Source organism: Arthrobotrys flagrans (assembly GCF_004000055.1).
Source record: "Arthrobotrys flagrans strain CBS H-5679 chromosome Unknown unitig_1, whole genome shotgun sequence".
In the NCBI taxonomy this organism is placed as follows: domain Eukaryota; kingdom Fungi; phylum Ascomycota; class Orbiliomycetes; order Orbiliales; family Orbiliaceae; genus Arthrobotrys; species Arthrobotrys flagrans.
The window spans coordinates 292,079-310,753 of record NW_027137556.1 but is presented as its reverse complement, the minus strand read 5'-3'; the positions used below and the strand labels follow the sequence as shown (position 1 = coordinate 310,753).

At 45.9% G+C, this 18,675-nt stretch overlaps 5 protein-coding genes across 5 annotated transcripts; 2 read left to right on the top strand and 3 right to left on the bottom strand.

Annotated features, from left to right (window-relative positions):
• Window positions 1-2,697: 2,697 nt before the first annotated feature.
• On the top strand, window positions 2,698-5,032 carry DFL_008051 (uncharacterized protein; the record flags this gene model as incomplete). Its single annotated transcript, XM_067637730.1, has 2 exons — window positions 2,698-3,207; window positions 3,284-5,032. The coding sequence occupies 2 exons, from the start codon at window positions 2,698-2,700 to the stop codon at window positions 5,030-5,032; spliced, it is 2,259 nt and encodes a 752-aa protein (XP_067485689.1).
• Window positions 5,033-6,326: 1,294 nt separating this feature from the next.
• On the bottom strand, window positions 6,327-7,761 carry DFL_008050 (uncharacterized protein; the record flags this gene model as incomplete). Its single annotated transcript, XM_067637729.1, has 5 exons — window positions 6,327-6,726; window positions 6,795-7,128; window positions 7,217-7,237; window positions 7,386-7,444; window positions 7,724-7,761. The coding sequence occupies 5 exons, from the start codon at window positions 7,759-7,761 to the stop codon at window positions 6,327-6,329; spliced, it is 852 nt and encodes a 283-aa protein (XP_067485688.1).
• A 717-nt stretch (window positions 7,762-8,478) lies between these two features.
• Window positions 8,479-9,368, top strand: DFL_008049 (uncharacterized protein; the record flags this gene model as incomplete). The annotated part of the gene is made up of 3 exons (XM_067637727.1): window positions 8,479-8,731; window positions 8,832-8,923; window positions 8,988-9,368. The coding sequence occupies 3 exons, from the start codon at window positions 8,479-8,481 to the stop codon at window positions 9,366-9,368; spliced, it is 726 nt and encodes a 241-aa protein (XP_067485687.1).
• A 134-nt stretch (window positions 9,369-9,502) lies between these two features.
• On the bottom strand, window positions 9,503-10,260 carry DFL_008048 (uncharacterized protein; the record flags this gene model as incomplete). Its single annotated transcript, XM_067637726.1, has 3 exons — window positions 9,503-9,714; window positions 9,776-9,888; window positions 10,031-10,260. The coding sequence occupies 3 exons, from the start codon at window positions 10,258-10,260 to the stop codon at window positions 9,503-9,505; spliced, it is 555 nt and encodes a 184-aa protein (XP_067485686.1).
• Window positions 10,261-11,653: 1,393 nt separating this feature from the next.
• On the bottom strand, window positions 11,654-12,162 carry DFL_008047 (uncharacterized protein; the record flags this gene model as incomplete). Its single annotated transcript, XM_067637725.1, has 2 exons — window positions 11,654-12,029; window positions 12,110-12,162. 2 exons carry the CDS (start codon window positions 12,160-12,162, stop codon window positions 11,654-11,656), a joined length of 429 nt encoding a protein of 142 aa, XP_067485685.1.
• Window positions 12,163-18,675: the final 6,513 nt, after the last annotated feature.

The window sequence follows — 18,675 nt, the reverse complement described above, 5'->3', positions numbered from 1 at the left end:
CTTTTTGGTGGAAGACGGAAGTTTTAATTAGGATTAATAACGGGCCAGGAAGTTCATAGTTTCAAAAATTGCAAACCGCGCGCACAAATGCCTCCATTCGTTAATCGAGTGCGAAGGAGAACTTTTGGCACCAGCTATTTTCCGGGGTGTCTGGAGGCGTTTGTTTTTCAATACGACATAGGTACGACATGTCAAATGATTGCTACACGTTCTGGATCCACCATTCGGTACTTAGTGTAAAGCCCGGCGATTGATCACCAATATTAGCATAGTACTGTTAGGTCTATAGGGTGGGAAAGATTTCCCTCTTAGCGTTAAGCCCTCCGATATCGATAGCAACATGCAGTGCACTACTCTCAGCCCAGAAACACATTACAATTGATTTTTAGGTTTGGTTCGGCACCAAAATTTTTTAATTTTTTTTAAAATTTTTTTTGACCAAATGGAAAATGCAATTTCCCCCATTTTCACGTTGTCGCGAAAGGGATGAAGAAGGAGAATACTTCGCCAGAAAGTTTTGTGGACGAAAAAGTGTACAATGTTGTTAATTTCTTTCCACTCCAAGGTTCTCGCCAAACCATTGGCCCTGCGAGCCATGGTATGTATCTGCATACAATGTATTGACGCCTTGCCCTCAGGTTTTGTGATTATGTCTTTGGGCCGGATTTGAGAGTGAGGCTGTGTGGGTTCTGTTTCGTCTTTGCAAGCGTGATGATTTGACCCCTTAAATTGGTCCACCCAGCGGCATGTCACCTCTGTGGGGCCGCCTGTGTTGTTTTTTTAACTAATCGGTCGATCGTCAGACCATGGGGTTCTATTCTTCCCGCTGATTACCTATGAATGGCAGCCAATTCGATAGGGAAGCGTCAAGAACTGAGGTTACAGAAACATGGGTGATGCAGAACCGCATGCATATTTGCCCAGGATTATGAAGTCTGTTAGGTAAAGACCTTTGTTCTCTTCAGCTTTGTGTGACATGCACATACATACATTACAGATTGCACGTATTTGTACTTGGATGTATCTTCTAACTTAAGATGTGCCAAAAACGCATGCCGCTCGAAACATCATCCGGCCAGCCCACAGATCTTGCCCATCCTGTTTCGCCGAAGAAACATGTTAACATCCACACCTAGTCAAGCACGCATGAGCAAAAGGGATGTTAGTTAATGTTAGCGTTAGCGTGGGCGTTTTTACCAACACAAACAGCGCTTGATGGTTCTCCAACTTTTACGTACTCAAGATGTGATCTCGACAATATTGATGACGACGACATTCAAATTTTGTTGGAGAGTGTGCACAAGTGCAGGGCATCAAACTGCAGGGAATCCGAGTTATCCGTTCAATCGTCCGTAAAAGCTGAGGCCTTCAGATTGGTTGGTGAGAGCATGTGGCTCTGACAGGACAGGGATAGACTCCACAAATTGGCACCAAGCTTTTCGAGAGTGGAGCCCCCCTATTTCCCTTCTGTAGGCTGAAATCTCCCTGGCACGATTGCGCGAAATGAGGGTTCTTTGAACAGAAGAGTGGTGAGGATGGAGTACTTAACAAAAAGGCTTGGAATATCTCCAAATGCTTCCTCTTCTTTCCCATCTTTTTTTTTTTCTCATTCTCCCGTTACCTGCGGATAGATTCGAGTTCTGAAGGAAGTAAAGATCCGAAGACGTTTTGGTTCTTTCTTTCCTTTCTTTCTCTCTTTTTTGTTCTTGTCGCTCACTAATAGTCACTCTTTTGATATAAATTTCATCGCTATCGTCGTGCGAGCGAGGGGACTTGATCTACGAAGTCCCTTTCAGTATAGACACTTACCTTTCTCAGGCATCGATTCCCGTATTCTTGGTTCTTGGTTCTCGATACTTGATCTTTTTTTTTCTTCTTTTATTTCTTCGGTATTATATTTTTTCTTTTCAAAAATATTTTTCATAAAAAATATCGTTCGCAGACTTTCCCTCCCGCCCTTAGTCGCCAAATACTACACTATTAGTTCTATTTTTGGACTTTAGTTCGCATTGCATCGACAATAAATCAGCCGACACGTTGAAGAATTAGGTAAAGCGAAAGACATCGACATCATTCAAGGTGGGTAAAGTGTAACCTCATGTTCAGCTTCTACCCTTGCCCCAGGGCTCTGATTCGTTGGCGCTGCCGAACGAGTTTGACCGATGGCAATTACCCAGAAAAACACACCCTGCCCAAAGACAAGACAAGGGCTCGGACGTGCAGTGGCCTGTTATCTCGGACAATCTTGCAGCGCGCTCTGGATGGATTCCCCTTAAAGCCTCCAGTGGCAGCTTGTACACAATATTTATTATCATTCCCACCTGTCCATGATGATCATATCTTCGATTTTATTTTATTTTATAATAACATCATTGAATTTCTATAAGTACATCTTGGCGTATGCAGTGACATCTGCATATCCATGGTTGTATTTGTTTGCTTTTCTATTCGTTTCTTAAGGTCATTCGTTCAATATTAACCCTTGTTCGATTATATATAGTCGATGCCTTCCAGTATACTCTAATACGACTTCAACTCTTTCGTTTCACACCTTCAGCGCCATTCGTTTAACTCACACTCGTTATCGGGTGGTAATTGGGGGGGGATATCTTCATCCTTTTTTTCAACCTTTCCGACGGCACTCTCTATTCTTAATATATAATAAAACTAGTTACTATCGTTTATATTTTCGACAATATGAAGCTCTCGACTTTGGTTTCAGTGGCGTTAGCCACAACGGCGCAGATTACATGTGCTATTCCTCTCGCTAGTCTTGCAGAACCGGATCAGGAAGTTGACAACTTTGGGCCTATCGAAGTTCGTGGTGTAGGGCATCTCCACGAAAAATTTCTCAAGAAGCGAGCAATCGATGCATCAAAGCAGATGACGGACACAAACAATGGCTGGGCCGGTGGGATCCAGGCCGGAAACAACGGCATTCAGATGGTTATTCGTCGAGAAATCCGAGAACTCTACGACTACCGTCTTCCTGGCGACAGTCAGGCTGGAAGAGTGTACGACTTGTACATTCTTGCCTTGAGGAGGACAATGTATAGGAACCCTAATGACAAAAACAGCTGGTGGCAGCTTGCTGGTGTTCACGGTCGACCGTACCTACCATGGAATAACAGGAGACCAGGTACAAAAGGCTCGGATCTTCAGGAAGGGTATACAAACAGTGGTTACTGCACACACGGCTCCACTTTGGTAAGCTGAGATTGTTGCTTTGAGTTCACTCAGACCCTTTGGAACTTCTATTCTAATATTTCTGCTGCTGGTACAGTTCCTCCCATGGCATCGCCCTTACCTTGCCTACGTTGAAGAACTTCTCTGGGCAAGTGCCTACTTGGAAATCCAAAAAGAGACTAGACCAGCCGAGAAGGCCCAATGGGAGGCTGCTCTCGAACAGTTCCGTCTTCCATACTGGGATTGGGGACTGGAAAATGCCGACCTTCCACCCCAGGTCAGCACTAATCAGCACACATTCAGATTCTACCCAAATGCAACGCCAGCAACGGCCCCCAAATGGGAGAACCCTCTCTACACCTTCAAATTTCAGTCCGGAACATATAACGATCCGGCCCATGCAAACTTCGGGGAATCTAAGTTCAATAATTTGTTCCGTACCGTCAGGCATCCACCTAATCAAGAGCCCGGAGTTGGTGATAACATTGGAGAGGCTCGGAATCAGCTCAGGCAGAACGGTAACAATGTCAGACAGCAAGTTCATGAGCTTCTGCTTCGTTCACTCCCTCAGGATAGCAATGCCAATATTCTCGAGCCAAACAAAATCAACACCGCAAGCGACCCCGCTCGATGGGGTGCTTTCAGCAACAGAGTTGGCAATAACGCCGCTTCTGCCGAATCTATCCATGATGGTATCCACGTCTGGGTCGGTGGAACCTACGGCCACATGACCTCTGTACCTTACAGCTCCTTTGACCCCATCTTCTTCCTTCACCACACCAATGTTGATCGTATCTTTGCCATCTGGCAGGCCATTAACCCTAAAAGCTATGTCACACCCCAGCAAAACGGTGGTGGGACTTACGGTGTCGACTGGCGGACAACAGATACCGTTACTTCCCCATTGGAGCCTTGGCTCAGAAACGGCTGGAGACTCAATTCGGACACTGTCAGAGACACTGGATCTTTTGGTTACGGATATGCTGCGGTTCCAAAGCATCTGTACCCCAATAGCCCAACTGGCCTCCGCAGATATGCTATGAAGGAGGTCAGTGATTTGTACTCCGGTAGAGTTTCTTCCGCAACCAAACGCAAGAGAGACCTTTATAGCTCTGAAGAAAATAAAGGACTTGATAACTCAATCGTCAACAATAAGTACTACGAATGGCGAGTCGACGTCTCCGCTGATAGGGGAGCCTTGAATGGAACCTACAGCGTTCACTTCTTCCTTGGAAGGCCTTCCCGCGACTATAGGCAGTGGACCAATCAACCAGAGTTTGTCGGTGACTATGTCGTCTTTACTCATTCTATGGAGGCGCCCCCCGGCACTGACCCAGCCACAATCAATACTGAAATCACTGGAAGTGTCCCACTTACCGATGCCATGGTCAATGCCTTTAGCAACGCGAACCTCTCTTCTTTGAACCCACAGCATGCAATTCCATTCCTCATCAGGAACCTCCGCTGGAGAGTAACTGATTCTACCGGTGCACCAGTTAGAGCTCGCAATGTTCTGGGGTTGAAAGTTTCTGTTTCCATCTCGCACACTACCTTGCCCACTGACGAGGTTCCATGGACCCAGTACGGAGAATGGACCTTCCTCACTGAGATCGCTCGAAGAATCGGCAAGGATGGTGGTCCAGACAGTGTCGGGATCCCTGATACCCCTAGCACGTCGACGACTCTTGTTCCAACCACAACCGAGGCACCCGCCTATGCCACCGACCTGCCCACCACTTTGATCACTTCTGCCACCGAGGAACCAACTTCTGAAGCGGTCACTACCGAAGCGCCAACATCTGTCGCTGAATATGTTGAAATCCCCGCATCGGCCTCAGATGACTAGGTCAATGTCTTGCTTCCTTTTGTGCATCTCCCTTTTGTTCCTTGTGCCAATATAAGCGAGTTCTTTCCTTTATATATTGTTGTTTTGAGTATCGAGAGTCGCAATGCCGCGGATTTTTGTATATTTTATAACCTTTTTTTTCATTTGTATCATGATCCCAATTAGGATTCTATAGCTAAATAATATTACAATTGCGAAAAGCTCGTATCCTTTGTAGGCTTATGGACTGTATGATTGTAAGGATACACTGAAGGATAGGAAATGCTTGTAAAACACATCAAGCGCTTCGAAATATTCGAAATTGACGCCAAACCCTGCCTGAATGCCTCATTTTGAGCAAACAATATGCCAAGTATTAAGGCGCTTAAATTTTGCGGGATTGTCAAGCGCCATACCTGGGCAGCCAGAATACTCTCAAAAATGAGTTATGAATGAATGGCCAGTGTATTGATCAATTTTGTTTCATTGGCTGGTCTGGGGTACTGAAAAGCTGAGGGTCGATATTCTGTGCCACAGCTGTACGTGGTGATAATACATTATCTAAATCCGTGTCAATGATGGCTAGGATCGCGAGCGTATTTGCATTGGATTGTCCAAATCTATAAATGTCAGCGGTGCAGCGCGCGCGTTCTTACCATCCTCTCTCAAAATTTATCCTCTTTCGCAAGCGTTGCGCCAAAATCTCTCGATCTCAGTATTAGAACCTTATATCTTTGAAGGAAATTGAAAAAAGTCGCCGTTACCAATGGATTATATAAATGCCTCTCACTAACAGCACTCGATCACTGTATTCTGTTAACTTGGAAAAACAGAATATCAGCCGACACTGAACTGTGGACACATTGTTGAGCGGACGAGACCAGTCAACACCAGGTTTCCTTGGACCAGATCAACCACGGTCCTTCCCACAATATATATCACGACTGTAATGGTGAACCGATTTTATTACTCCTGCCCCGGCCTATCCGCCTCGAGTCTTTATTACATATTACCTGGCTACTTGGGTCGGCATAATAACAGCGAAGCCAGACTGCGATACACAAGATATTGTCCTCGAAGTTCAATATCTACCGAACTGAAAGTGCAGAGAAACCAGTTCAGGGTCGAACGCTGTAGCAATTGCGGCTAATCTCTTTGGCGTTGACAAAGCCTTTTGGGTATTGGATGAGCTGCCGAGGTTCAGAGATACTCTTCCAAAATACTTCTGGTAGTCTGCAACATGCGCAGCTCTGATATCAGAGTAGGACCTAGCGCCAATGCTGGCGAGGTCTGAGAGAACCTTATTGACAGGGTCTCATTGACGGTAGGCTGTCCATGCAGTGAAAAATATTGTCGCTTCGTCTGCATTGCCACAAATGACATGGTCGCCGAGGGTATAAACCTTTCCACCAGAAGCAACGATCTTTGCACCTGCGGAGAATTCGACCCCACTCTTTCCCTGACTTTCACCACCTATAACGGTAGTGTCGCTTCCGACTTTGTACGTATAGTCTTCCCATCTATTAAGACTTTGTCCCTTGCGCAGGTGGACATTAAATGATACCGAGCCTGGCTTGCTGGCTGTAATGTGAATTGCAATTATATTGTCTGGGTTGCTGGCGATGTATTCTCGTTTGTAGCTAACTCCGCCAACAGTGTAGTAAACTCCAGCTGATGAATCAGAGAGATCGTGCCATCTTTCATAGCCTGTAGCGCTGCCAGAGTGATTCATGTGTCTCCGAGTGGTTCGTAGTGGCGGGTGGACACTGGAGTTCCAGCGTACGCGAATCCTGCCAATCTAGTGGCCTTAGGGTTTCTCTGTTGTGCAAGAAGGGATTGTATATCACCCATCTTATCATTCGCGTCGGGGTTGGCCCGCGAAAGCTTCCCACCAGACCACAGGGAATCTTCATTGACACGAATGACTTCGGACGCGACGCCGCCAGGGAGTGCGGCGCCGATACGACCGTTGCCGATAAGATAGGAATCATTAAAGTAACTCCCTGCTGAGGTGGTCCAGATACGTAAAGGATGAGATGCAGAGTTTTGGGGCCCGAAATTTTGAGCTCGTGTTTCCTGAGCCAGTATAGCAGAGAGCACGGCTGCGCGGAAGGAACCTAGCAGATGCATTGTGAGAGATAAGTTCCTGTGTGGGACTTGAATCGCAGCTTCTGAGACTGATCATATCCATAGTGTCGGGTATACTGGGATTCTTATAAACGATGTCTATGGACAAGGAAATGAGTTGTAAATTGGATAATGCAAGTAGCAATTGGGCTTTTGGTGGAAGTAAACCCCAGAATTTCCAGACGATGGGGAAGTTACGGCGGGATCTTCGACGAATGGTCCCTCGGTGGAGCTCGAATTCACGAACCTTTAAGTCTACCACGGAAAAATAATTGTGCGACAAGGTCTTGGAGGAATGGTGTAAAGCTAGCTCCCATCAATTAGCATGGGGTATACTGCTCTCCTAAGCCAGATTTTGGGAGAGCAGCGGCTCACTAAGCATAGTAGCTCCATACGTTTGAGATCATCAAGCTTTTCCCCAAGGAGTGCCAATAACTCGGTACCATCAGCCGACAATTTAGGCTAAATCTTTCGTGAAAGGGTAAACTCTGGGGTAAACTGCCATCCAAGCTCGAGATTATCATATTCGCTGTGACGGGCTTAAAACAGTGAGCTTCGAATCACCAAATTCGCGGAAAAACTTACGTACTCGGTTTGCCGTTTGGGATGTGGGGCCGTGACATTCTTAGTAATCAATTGATCACTTGATGGTTTTTGATCACTACAGAAGCCAAAAGGCTCAAATTTCTAGAGACCTGCGAAACCAATAGGAACTAGTATTGCTATCTTTCTATTGGTTCGCTTGTTTGGGAGTCAGATTGTCCAATTACTCCGAAAGTTGCGATTGTAGAGAGGCAATTGCCTAAGTCTGATGCAATGATTGGGCGCAGGCTCTTAACGTACTTTATGCCACGGGTTTAACTGCATCAGGCCTTCCAACCATCCATGGAGTATGGCCAATTCAAACCCGACAGAATCAAAGTTTTGGGCCGAGCTTGCGTTGTTGATAAAAATCCAACACTGCTTGTTAATTTGCGGCCCTCGCACATCTGAGAGCATGAATTAGTGCGCTGTGTCTTATCTGCGGAGGGCGAGCGGTAAATACAATTTCGCTCTTTGCGAACGTATTCTCACAAATCCCCTAGAATATAGACTCGAAGATCATGAGTATGAGACCATTGCGATATTGTGAGTTTTGGGCCGGCGCTGGCCTGGATCCTTTTGCCAATTCTGTACGGGCGGGTCGACCTGGAGCTGAAAGATTAAATAAGACTCAAAAGAGTTTGAATTGACTTGATTTCCACCAACCTTTTCAACCTCTGGCTAATGGACTAGTTGATGTCAACACCTTGGAGTCACCTTTCTATTTTGAAAGACCATTCTTCATAGGGCTAAACAGCATGTCCCTTCTAGCTAAATACGCTTTCTTGCACCGCTACCTTGAATTCCTCCAATCCTGTGGTGTCCCGGACCCCGGTCAGTACACCCAGCCTATGGGAGACGCTTACCGTGAACCACACCGAGCTTATCACAACACCGCCCACATAACCTTCATGCTAGATAAACTTGCCGAGGATGTGAGAACCGGAAACGTTGAGCTGAGTGACTGGGAGCAGAGATGTATTATGTTCGCAGTATGGTGGCATGATTTCGGTCGGTAATTTATTTCATTTGGATTCTGTTGAGCTTCGTGAAATATTCGGATGCAATTAGTTTTAATAGGGTCAGCTTGTGAAGTTAACGTGAAGTGAAGTTTACAATCCTCAGGCTAAAGACAACGAATTGCAAAGTATGACTGCTTGGGAAAACTTTGTGGATCAGGTGTCACAGACGTCTTCCGTCCTGGTATGGCATCCTATTCGTCCGTCGCACTCGGGGCACATCTTTACGTACTAAATGCATATAATAGGAACCATATAAAATTCCAGTTTCTTCACTCATTCATTGCACGATCTCCCATATTGTTCTAGCTTCGAGCCTAGGTGGCCCATTGTCGCCTGCGCTGGTGTCGTATTTCCTTGACCTTGACCTGGCAATCCTAGCTGCTTCTCGAGATACATATACCGCCTATGCCAACAATATCAGAAGCGAGTATAGCAACTATTCAATCGCAGATTATAGAAATGGGAGAATGGCTGTGTTGAAAAGCTTTTTAGGACGGGACAAGATCTTCTTGACAAGCAGCTTGGAAGGAGCTAGGGAGAAGATGGAAAATATGGAAAGTTTGGCCAGGCAAAATGTCAGCTGGGAAATCGGGGAGCTAGAGAGTGGCAGATTGCCCCAGAGTTAAAGACCGGCTCTGTGAACCCCCAGAGTCTGTAAGGTGACAATTCCAAATAAAATACGGAAATATTGAAGGGTTTCCCCCTTAATTGTTGGCATTAATATCATCTCAGAGTATATACATGTAGATTGAAGGAGTCGTTAGTCATATCGTCGTATTACGCAGTAGTCCTTAAAAGCGAAGTGCGCCCAAGCCCCAAAGTCAAAAGTCCAAAATAACTCGGATAACACCAATACTACCCCAAACGATTGTTGAAAGCGAATATCAGCTGATGTGAAATAGAAAAAAAAAAAGAAAGAAAGAACGAATTGCAAGAATGTATATATGTGCGTCTCGAGGCGAGGGGTGAGAGCTAGAGGAGTTTCTGTTAGTTTGAGGACGATTCAAACCCTGCTGCGGTTGTTACTACTTACTTCGGTAACAGTCAGGTACGGCCGGCTCGCCTTCTCTTGCCCTGGCCGGCCGGATAATAGATTTATGAGGAGTGTAGCAATGCGCCAGATCGATTGACAACCCTGCATCCCAGCTGATCCGTCAATGGTTAACTCCGCTCGGTTTCCCCTTTCCCTGAGTCCTGGCTTCGACGCCTCATTGACCTCCAAAAACCTCTTCTCAACTTCCACCCAACCACATCAAATAATTTAAAACATCCACCCGACCGTGCGAACCTCGGTGATTTCTTCGGTGGTTGTGCAATGACCGCTTTCTCTATCTCCGCGTCCTCCAAAGTGCCAAACCGCAGCCAGTGGGACTCACTGGAAACGGAACGTGCATGCTGGTGGTGTGCGGAGTATCGGTGTTGTGCGTTGGCTTTTGGTTTATTCTTCGCTTTCATTGAAGCTCGAGAATCTGGGCGGCTGGGAAGTGCCCAACCGGGACGGGTTTGAATTCGGTCCATGTTTGAACTCGGTATGATTTGGAGAAGTGAGGAGGAATTTGGCTGAGAGAAACGTGATCAGGTCGATACCATGGTTCGAAGTCGATCAATTGGTTATATATAAAGGGACTTTGGATGAAAAGAGATGGTATGCAATGCAATAATAATCATGACGCCAGCATGAGGACCATGCATTCCTTATATCATGTGCAGCACCGAGAGGCCAGACATTCCAGCGAAAATGGCGTCCTGAGCACAGCGAACTAGGCTGAAAACCGTGACGGAATGGAGCAGTTGCTTTTGAAAAGGGACCGAATACAGCTATTTGAAACGAATCTTCAAAAGAGGGGAAACAGAGGGAAGTTTTTTTTTACTTAGGTCCGCTAGAAAAAGGCTCGACCTAAGATTGCTTGAGCAAAACTTTAAGACACAAATGAAGCTCTTGGGCATAAGAATTCCGCGGCCTGAGGTCACAAGGGACTGAAGCTGCCATGCAGGCCTATCATGATGGCTTGGTTCTATAACGAAAGTCGTTAAGGTCGTGAGACCCTGGTGCTGAGATTACCAAAAATGAGAAACCCTCCCCGTTAGCCGTGTTTGAATGGGGGTATGATGGGGCAAGTAGCCGAGCAACGAGGCCTAGTGAAGCTGGAGATCTAAAAATTGCAGCGAGCTGAGTTCTAGGCATCAAACCCTCCAGTTTCGATTCCAATGCTCATGGCTATTGTTCTAAAACCCTCTACAATTGGAATAGAATACCCATTGCTACGTGTCTTTTTTTTTTTTTTTTTTTTTTTTTTTTTTTTTTTTTTTTTCCCGAGCGATGACAATTGTTCATATTTCGCAGCAACTGCTGTCAGGTTCATATCCTCTAGCTCTGAGGGTCTAGAAGACCCAACTCTGGTCCAATAAGGTAATTGGGGTGCACAAGCGGCCGCTAGCTCTAGTTTGGAGAAAAGTGGCTGCATGATCCAATGAATGTCCTGATTTTAAATGCACGGCTTCGTTAATAAATGCCGATATCGACTCGGTCTGTGGGAGATAAGAATTGAAAATCACTATCTGAATTCTTGGATCGGGATGTGATCATGCAAATCGAATGTGCTTGGCGTAGACAACTCCGATCCCAGACATGCGCATGCATATGTGAGTATTGGCTGACTTGTAGGTTGTGCCCGTAGTGCTTCGCGACGCCATATCCATTTGTCGTGATATCTCCCATTTGAAATTCATTTCAAGAATTTAATCTGTCAAGTGGCGGTCCATCGGGAGTTGCTCTTAGTAATATTGGCGTGCCGATAGATATTATGCTATCGATTATGAGGTAGAGTATATAAGCATTGCGTTGGTGGAAATGTAAAATTAATGTAGGCTACGCCGCCGGTTTCCCAGAGAAATTCCATTTATCGACTGGCTAGACGGTCCGGATATTTAGGTTATGCGCGTGAAGCTCACAAGTCGAATTTGCTTCCCCAATTCTGGTGATCAGCGGGATTATGGCTTGCTCAAAATCGAGAGGTTGGACGCCGTCCTGTTGTTTGTGAAATGCCTCTAGTTCTGCTCTTCTTGCCGCCACACGGCGCTCCCAACGTGTCATATGGTGCCAGATATCTCCAATGGCCCTGCTGTCAGGTTCGTGGATAAAGCTCGACCCGTACCAGAGAATGGATTTTTCCATGATGACGGCGTCGCGAAGGCCGTTGCAAGTCATCTTGATTGGAAGGGAGGAAGAGGGTTGTCTTGCTTTGATTCCCGTGGTCGTCAGGTGTGTGATTTTCGGGTTGGCAGGTCTAATAAAACTTGGGCTAGTTAATGGCAAGAAAAGACACCAACGAAAATATAGAGTGGAATCACAGAGTCGGTCGCTCACCCCTGACGATAATCTTGGTGACCCTTCCAGCTTACAATTGTCCCCAAGGACATTCTAAAAACTGCGGGATAGCTGCGGACACGCAATATAAACGTTGCGAATGCCACAGGATAGAATATAATTTATCGACATCAAAATTGCCTGGGCTGCAGCATGGCATGGAAACCTGCTTGGGTTAAAGAGCACGCGAGCTATATTGCATCGGTTCAGCGTCGGAAAATGGTACTGTTCTTCGTCAACAGCTAGTGGGTACTTGGCCATGTGGCCGTGGCTTAATATCTTGTGTGGCAATACTCCGAATAATGAGTTGTATTCCGAAAGATAATATAACTGGCGATTATAGAGAGAGTTCAAATTTGAATGAAATGTGAAACGAAGAAATATTCATAATAAAACCAATACACCAGTAATAACTCCCAAATGCACCCGAATCCTTCTAATAGAAAAAGGTACGCCGGTGCTATGCTATATACATTTTTTTGGGAGACAGTTGTTGCGTTCTGGTGCCTTGCTTCGGCCCAATATTCAAGATATCTGTCGGATGTAAGGATGTCCCTGAAGGATGAATGGCGGACGAAGCCCGAGGGATCGGTCTATATACAGAAGGAAAATACAAAACAAATGCAAATGGAATTTGGAAAAGACCCCATATGGCCGAGAATCGAGGCTCAAAAGATTCCGGGTTGGCCATGACTTCGAAAGAAACCCTCCCCCATCTAATGTCTCTGGCTGGCCTGAATGCGCTCAAGCAGTGGGATTCCGGTGCTATGCGATTCTCTAGCTCGAAGATCGACGAAGGCCTTCCAATCTCTCCTTGAAACTGCACAGCGATGTTCTTTGACAAAACAGTTCCATGTTTCGGCAACTTCCTTGGGTGGAACTTTCGTATCGGCGTTTGTGTATATGCTGGTCATGCAATTCATTGCAATATTATGGTAGGCTTTAGCACATGTCATTTTTCCGGTCGGAGTTCCTTCGAGTTGCGTCTGACGTTCAACGTCGGCTGTTTTTTGGGGGGCAAAGAAAAAATTGGAAATATAAAAATTAACAGAGAACGCTTTTCTTCAGGAGGGTTTCTTTAGAGCCTTCGGGGGATAATTTTTGAAAAACAAAACTACATTTTGTAAATTTACAGATACTTAAATATGTCCTCAAGCATTCAAAACATGTCACGCCACCGCTTTTTTTCTAGAAGTTTTAACTTTCCTTGTACGGTCATCTTTTAGGTCGACGGTCTGTGCTGGAACATTTTTTTCATCAAGGGTATTCCACTCGTCCCAAACCGTTATTTCTTGGGCTTCACACTTGTGCAATTCAAGCCATCTTGCGGTGTTTTTTCTACAAAAACCGTCCCATCCTGCCGCAAAAGCCATGGTCGGTGGGGCATCCTGTCTGGTATAAAATACCGTCTTGTGATGGACTCCATGCCCCGTCGTCGGTTCTGGCGTTTTTGAGAAAAATTTTCTTGCAACAAAGGCTTGCAAGTTTGCATGCCCTTTTCGGATGAATGCAAAAGTGTTGCAATTGTACGGGAATATCGCATGTGAGTTCCAGCGCAAAGGCACAGAAGAAAAGGTCCAAGGGGTAAATGGTTGGATGAAAAGTGAAATTTGTCAGGTTGTCTTGCTTCTGAGGTCCCTTGTTTGCGGTGTTTTGTACTGCTACAACCGTTGACGACTGTTTGGATCTGTGGGGCACCAAAGGCCTTGTAGACATCGAGCCACTTTATCCTGGTCAATCTGCGAATGGACATGGAAGATACAACCTGACCTCGTCCGAAGTTAATCTCGGCCAGGTTGTGGCCCAGGATTGATTACTGTTTGCGATCCGAATCCGCTGCAAGAATGAGATATTGGAATCGTCATGGGTCCTAGACCCCTCTTCGAAACCGGCCTTTTCAAGTCGCATCCGGCTGAGCGACGTGATGTATCTACGAGCAATCCGATCTAAAGTTATAGATAAGTATTGCGGTCTTATCTTCCCGTACTTGAAGATATCTTCAAGGATGTTTTAGTGAAATCCCCTCCACAAGGCATTCTTCTCTCTTGCGTCTATGAAATATGCGACTTGGGATATATCGATCCACCTAGATGTTAGAGTCTTTTTCCGGGGGAGACCCTGCTTCGATAAATCTAGTACGTTTGAAGAGATATTCCGTTTTCAATATATCGATCCGAATTATGTAATGCCACGTATATGATGCAGAAGCATAATGCAGCTATGTTTTCGAGCTTCCTAGCTAGATCTTGTCGAGGTGTTGCTGTTTTGAGGTTAAGTTCGAGCCTTTGTTCCAGTCACAAGCTTGGTTGCTTGGCTCTTGGGTATCTGTGGCTTTCGGAGCGTTTCGATCCAAGATTATGCGGGAGAAGATTTCGGTTGCTCTCTAAATTATTTTGCGGCCATATCCTCAAGCCATAGTATTCTGGGTATATCGATATTTGAATCCATAGATGCCGAGAGAAAATCAGGCATGGCATCGTACGGTTGGCATGGATCATTCTGACCAATGAAGCTTTGTTCTCCGCATTCTCTAATTGTGATTCTCTGAGACTTCGATTCGGTGAGACTTCGATTGCGTAGATGTCCATACGATACGTATCCTAATGCGGTCGCGCTGGGGAGGATGTCGTGTTCGAAAATTCCTCTTCATGTATGCCGGCAACGTTCGGGCGTCCGTGTCCTTGGTACCTTCACATGGCATTGTGCACAATTGTGTGATGTGTGATGTGCTGACCCTGAGCTAAGGAAGTTGACAAGAATATTCGCGCGGGGAAACCTTTGGTTTAGGTCGTATACCATTGTGTCTGATAGAACATCGTCGGTTCCCCATCGTTAGCTAGCTATAGCTCGTTAGTTAGTTCTTCGAATGCTGTTCCAAATGGCGAATTGTGACGAATTGTCGATGCCGCTTTGATGACAGGCTTTGTGGAAAGTTAGAAGAAAGATATTTCTAGGCCAATTGCCCGTTGGTGGTCGTAACGTCGCCTTCGCCTTCGCAGGTCATACTTGGGACGTTTGTGCGGTCTTCAATCGTACGTTTGTGGTCTGAAAAGGGGTGTTCTGATGGAGTGATGAGCAGCTATAACCTGATTATATCCTTACGGAAGCGGGTTTGGATTAATTACTGCGAGATAAGGATAGTTCCGGGATAGACAAAACGACTCTGGTTATGTTTTCGGTTCACGGCATGGATAAGTCGTGTTTAAGAGGGTTTCGATTGCATCTGAGAGTTCTAGATTTTGCAGCAACAATCCTTAGCTCCCGTTGTTACCAATCGCTTCAAAAATTCGCCGCTCCCATGGGTCAAGGCCTTGGGGCAGGAAGGAAAATTTCGAAAAACAAAACAGAAATAAGCTAGAATCAAAACGCTGTGAAACGCTCTGCAGATACATATTCAAACAGGAAAGAACTAAAAAAGATATCCGTAAATGGGCAGAATTATATTGGGTTTCAAAGGTTCCCATATCATAACCTTTACTATCCTAACGGGTCGATTTATTCTGTGCTCGGATCTTCTCAATCAAAGATACGTCGCCCTCTCCTCCCACATGTTGAACCAGGGCCCTCGCGGGTTTGAGCTGGAGACAATGAAACCAATGGTGTAAATTCCAGGCTCTAGATATTTTCCTCGCCGGAGCAGTCTCAGAGAACGTAAGGACAAACACAGTATGTTGGCTTCCTCTAACGTAGTATGTGTTTGCGCAGGCCATATTACTCTCAAATGCTGGTTTTATATGTTCTGGTGTTGGATCCTCTCAATGATAGAGTGCGGGGTTCGCTTGGACAAATAGCTTGCCAGACGAATATTTGGTCGAACGTAGTAGGCATAAAAGACTTTGTCCCAGCGATTTGATATTTGTGCTGGCGGGAGCTCGGAAAGTTCGGGGGAAACTTCCGTTTCCATGAAGTAGAGGATTACGTTGACTCTGTAGCCTCCTTTGCAAGGCATATTCCGGTTTTACAAGAAGTATAATCCAAAAAGAATAGAAAGGGTTTACAACCGTGGTATTGAGAATCGTTTCCAGAAACTCTGTTTTGGAGTAGTTCTAGACTGCGCGCGAATTCGATTTATTAATGGAACGCTGCTCCTCTTAGGGGATTTATCGGTCGGGACTACTGTGAGTGGCTGAAAGGTGTCGGCTTCCTGTTGGTGGTCGTTCACCAGCTGGTCCCAGCGTGTTGAGATGAACGGAAGCTAAAGATAAGATACGTGTATTCGTCGCCCATAAGGTGCATGAGGTCGCTGTGGTAGCTTTTGCACGGCATTTCCCTCGGATTGTAGGGCGATTTGCTTTTGAAGGTTCGAATCAGATTTGGTAGAATATGTAATGCTAGTTGAGGAGATGTCGGCCTAGGTTTCGGTGTCGAAAACCCGAATGCGATAAATATCGAGCATGCGCAATGAGTCGACTATGTACCCATCTTACAACATGAAGTTGTGTATTTATATATGGCCGACAGGAAAACGGAGACATTCTTATGCGGCTCGAAGCAGAAATCAACCGCGATAGTTTGTGAAGCGTGCGCGTTATCGGTCTAGCACTGACATGATGTTGATCCCGAATATACTTCCTGTCAGCCTTCTTGGTGTTTGCAACGTCTGTGAGGAGAGCTCATGCGCTCATCTCCAAGGATTTCTTTGATTTGCGGCTGACTCGCGCACTCGAATTTCGGCCCCGCATCATGCCATAATGGATTATAAGGATATCGGATCATGTTCTTTGTTGAGGTTGTGAATTCTGCTTATTAGCGGCGTCAAGGTCTCTGCAGCTGCTTGCTGTTCTGATCCTTCGTCAGGCTGGACTGACTCTGGAGATCGCTCAAGATACCCGCTCGCCGCCATCTGTCGAATAGTGTCCCAGAATCCAGCCATTCTCTCCGGTGTTCCCTCGTACCCGGGATTATTAGCTAACCATGCCATCACTGTAGCTACCCGAACATCTTTGCAGGGCATTGTGAGGCTATGAAACAATGTAATGCTTCCGACCTCTCCTTAGCTTTCGGGGTTCTGGGCTCGGATTCTGGCTATGAGAGGTATGTGATTCTGTTTCCCTGAAGTTGGTAACGCGAGGCTAAGCTTTTCAAGAATTCTGATGCGACGACGAGTACGGCGGGCGTCCTGGTATCGGGCGTGATGAACCCGGGTGTCCCAGTTTTTTGAAAGATGTTTAGGGTGGATGTCGCGACCGTGATATTTCCGTTCGATGTAACATATGATACGCTTGGTGTTGGTTAGGTTGCAGCAGGGCATCTTATGAGGGCGAAGAGTCTGTAGTGTGTTCTCCTTTTAAAGTCTCAGTTGTCAGTTGCCCATGCTATCTTTTGAGCCCCCTCGTTATGATAGTTGGGAGTGCCAAGTGCGATGCTCTCCCTCGTTCGACCTGCGGTCTTGCGGATATAATGCGGTCGCGAAATGTATCAATGGAAAGGATTTCTTGCCGCCCTATTTATTCGGTAAATTCTACTTGTTGAGCGATTGAATCCGTCCAATCAAGGGTATTGTACCGGGTAGGATAGATTGTTCCCTCTGGGCTTTGTAAATGTTTAGCAAGATAGCTTGGTGTTAGGCGAGGATATGCGTCGACGAACGACGGAGTCCCAGCGCTTGCCGAGAATCTAGGGCTCTAGTTCTTGGGCGGGTTTGCGCAGGGGGCCGGTGGTACCTTTGCACATCATCCTGATCTTGGTTACTGTTTGGCTCGTCAGAACAATGGATGTGTCCTGGAGCCTGAATTTGAAGGCTAGTGGTAGTACTTATAGTCGTCCCTGGGCATTTCAGGCCCTATACAATCTACACAAAGACTGCCAGGAAGGTCATACAGGATGGAAACCAAGAGGAATAATTAAGAAGGATTTTTATAATCTACAAAGGTTCTATATTTGAGAGGACCGAGTTTGCTAAAAATTAATATAGTGGGAATAGCTAACACTTGCCCGTCGTCTGTGCCAGAGAAATCCTCATGGCCAAGCTTACTCCAGGAGGATTCGAATATAGCGGTCAAAGTAAGGCGCCGTTGTTCGACTCTTTACGACGCCAGACCAACGAGTTGCTATGCGTTGGAAATTCCTGCGGCAAGATGCATCGAGGTTCTGTCAAAGATTCTGAAGAATCTAAAATCGCATAGCCAAACGGCATGGCCTTTGCATGGCATTGCCAAAAGCTGGCGTGGCCGCGTAGGTGTATGTATGATGTTGGAGGAGGTTGTTGAGGTTGAGGTTAATGAGAAGCTGAGATAAGATTGGGTGATGCGATAACCCCACGTCGGCCTCCACCCTGTCACTCCAACAGCGACCTTCTAGATCCACCAAGATCCGCAGAAGACCCTAAACACCATTAATATGATCATAATAAACACGTGAAAAACGGTCTGACGACCGGGAAATAGCTAGCAACTAGCGCCCATGACGACGCATCGGAGCGCGGAGTCGGCCGTCTGACAACCACAGGTCAAATCTGATTTTATTCTTAATTTCATCTCTATATCTTAGTCTCGAAACCCCCCATATCTATAGCACCTCCATCTATTTAAGTATATATCTTGTACCACGGCGTCACCATCACCATT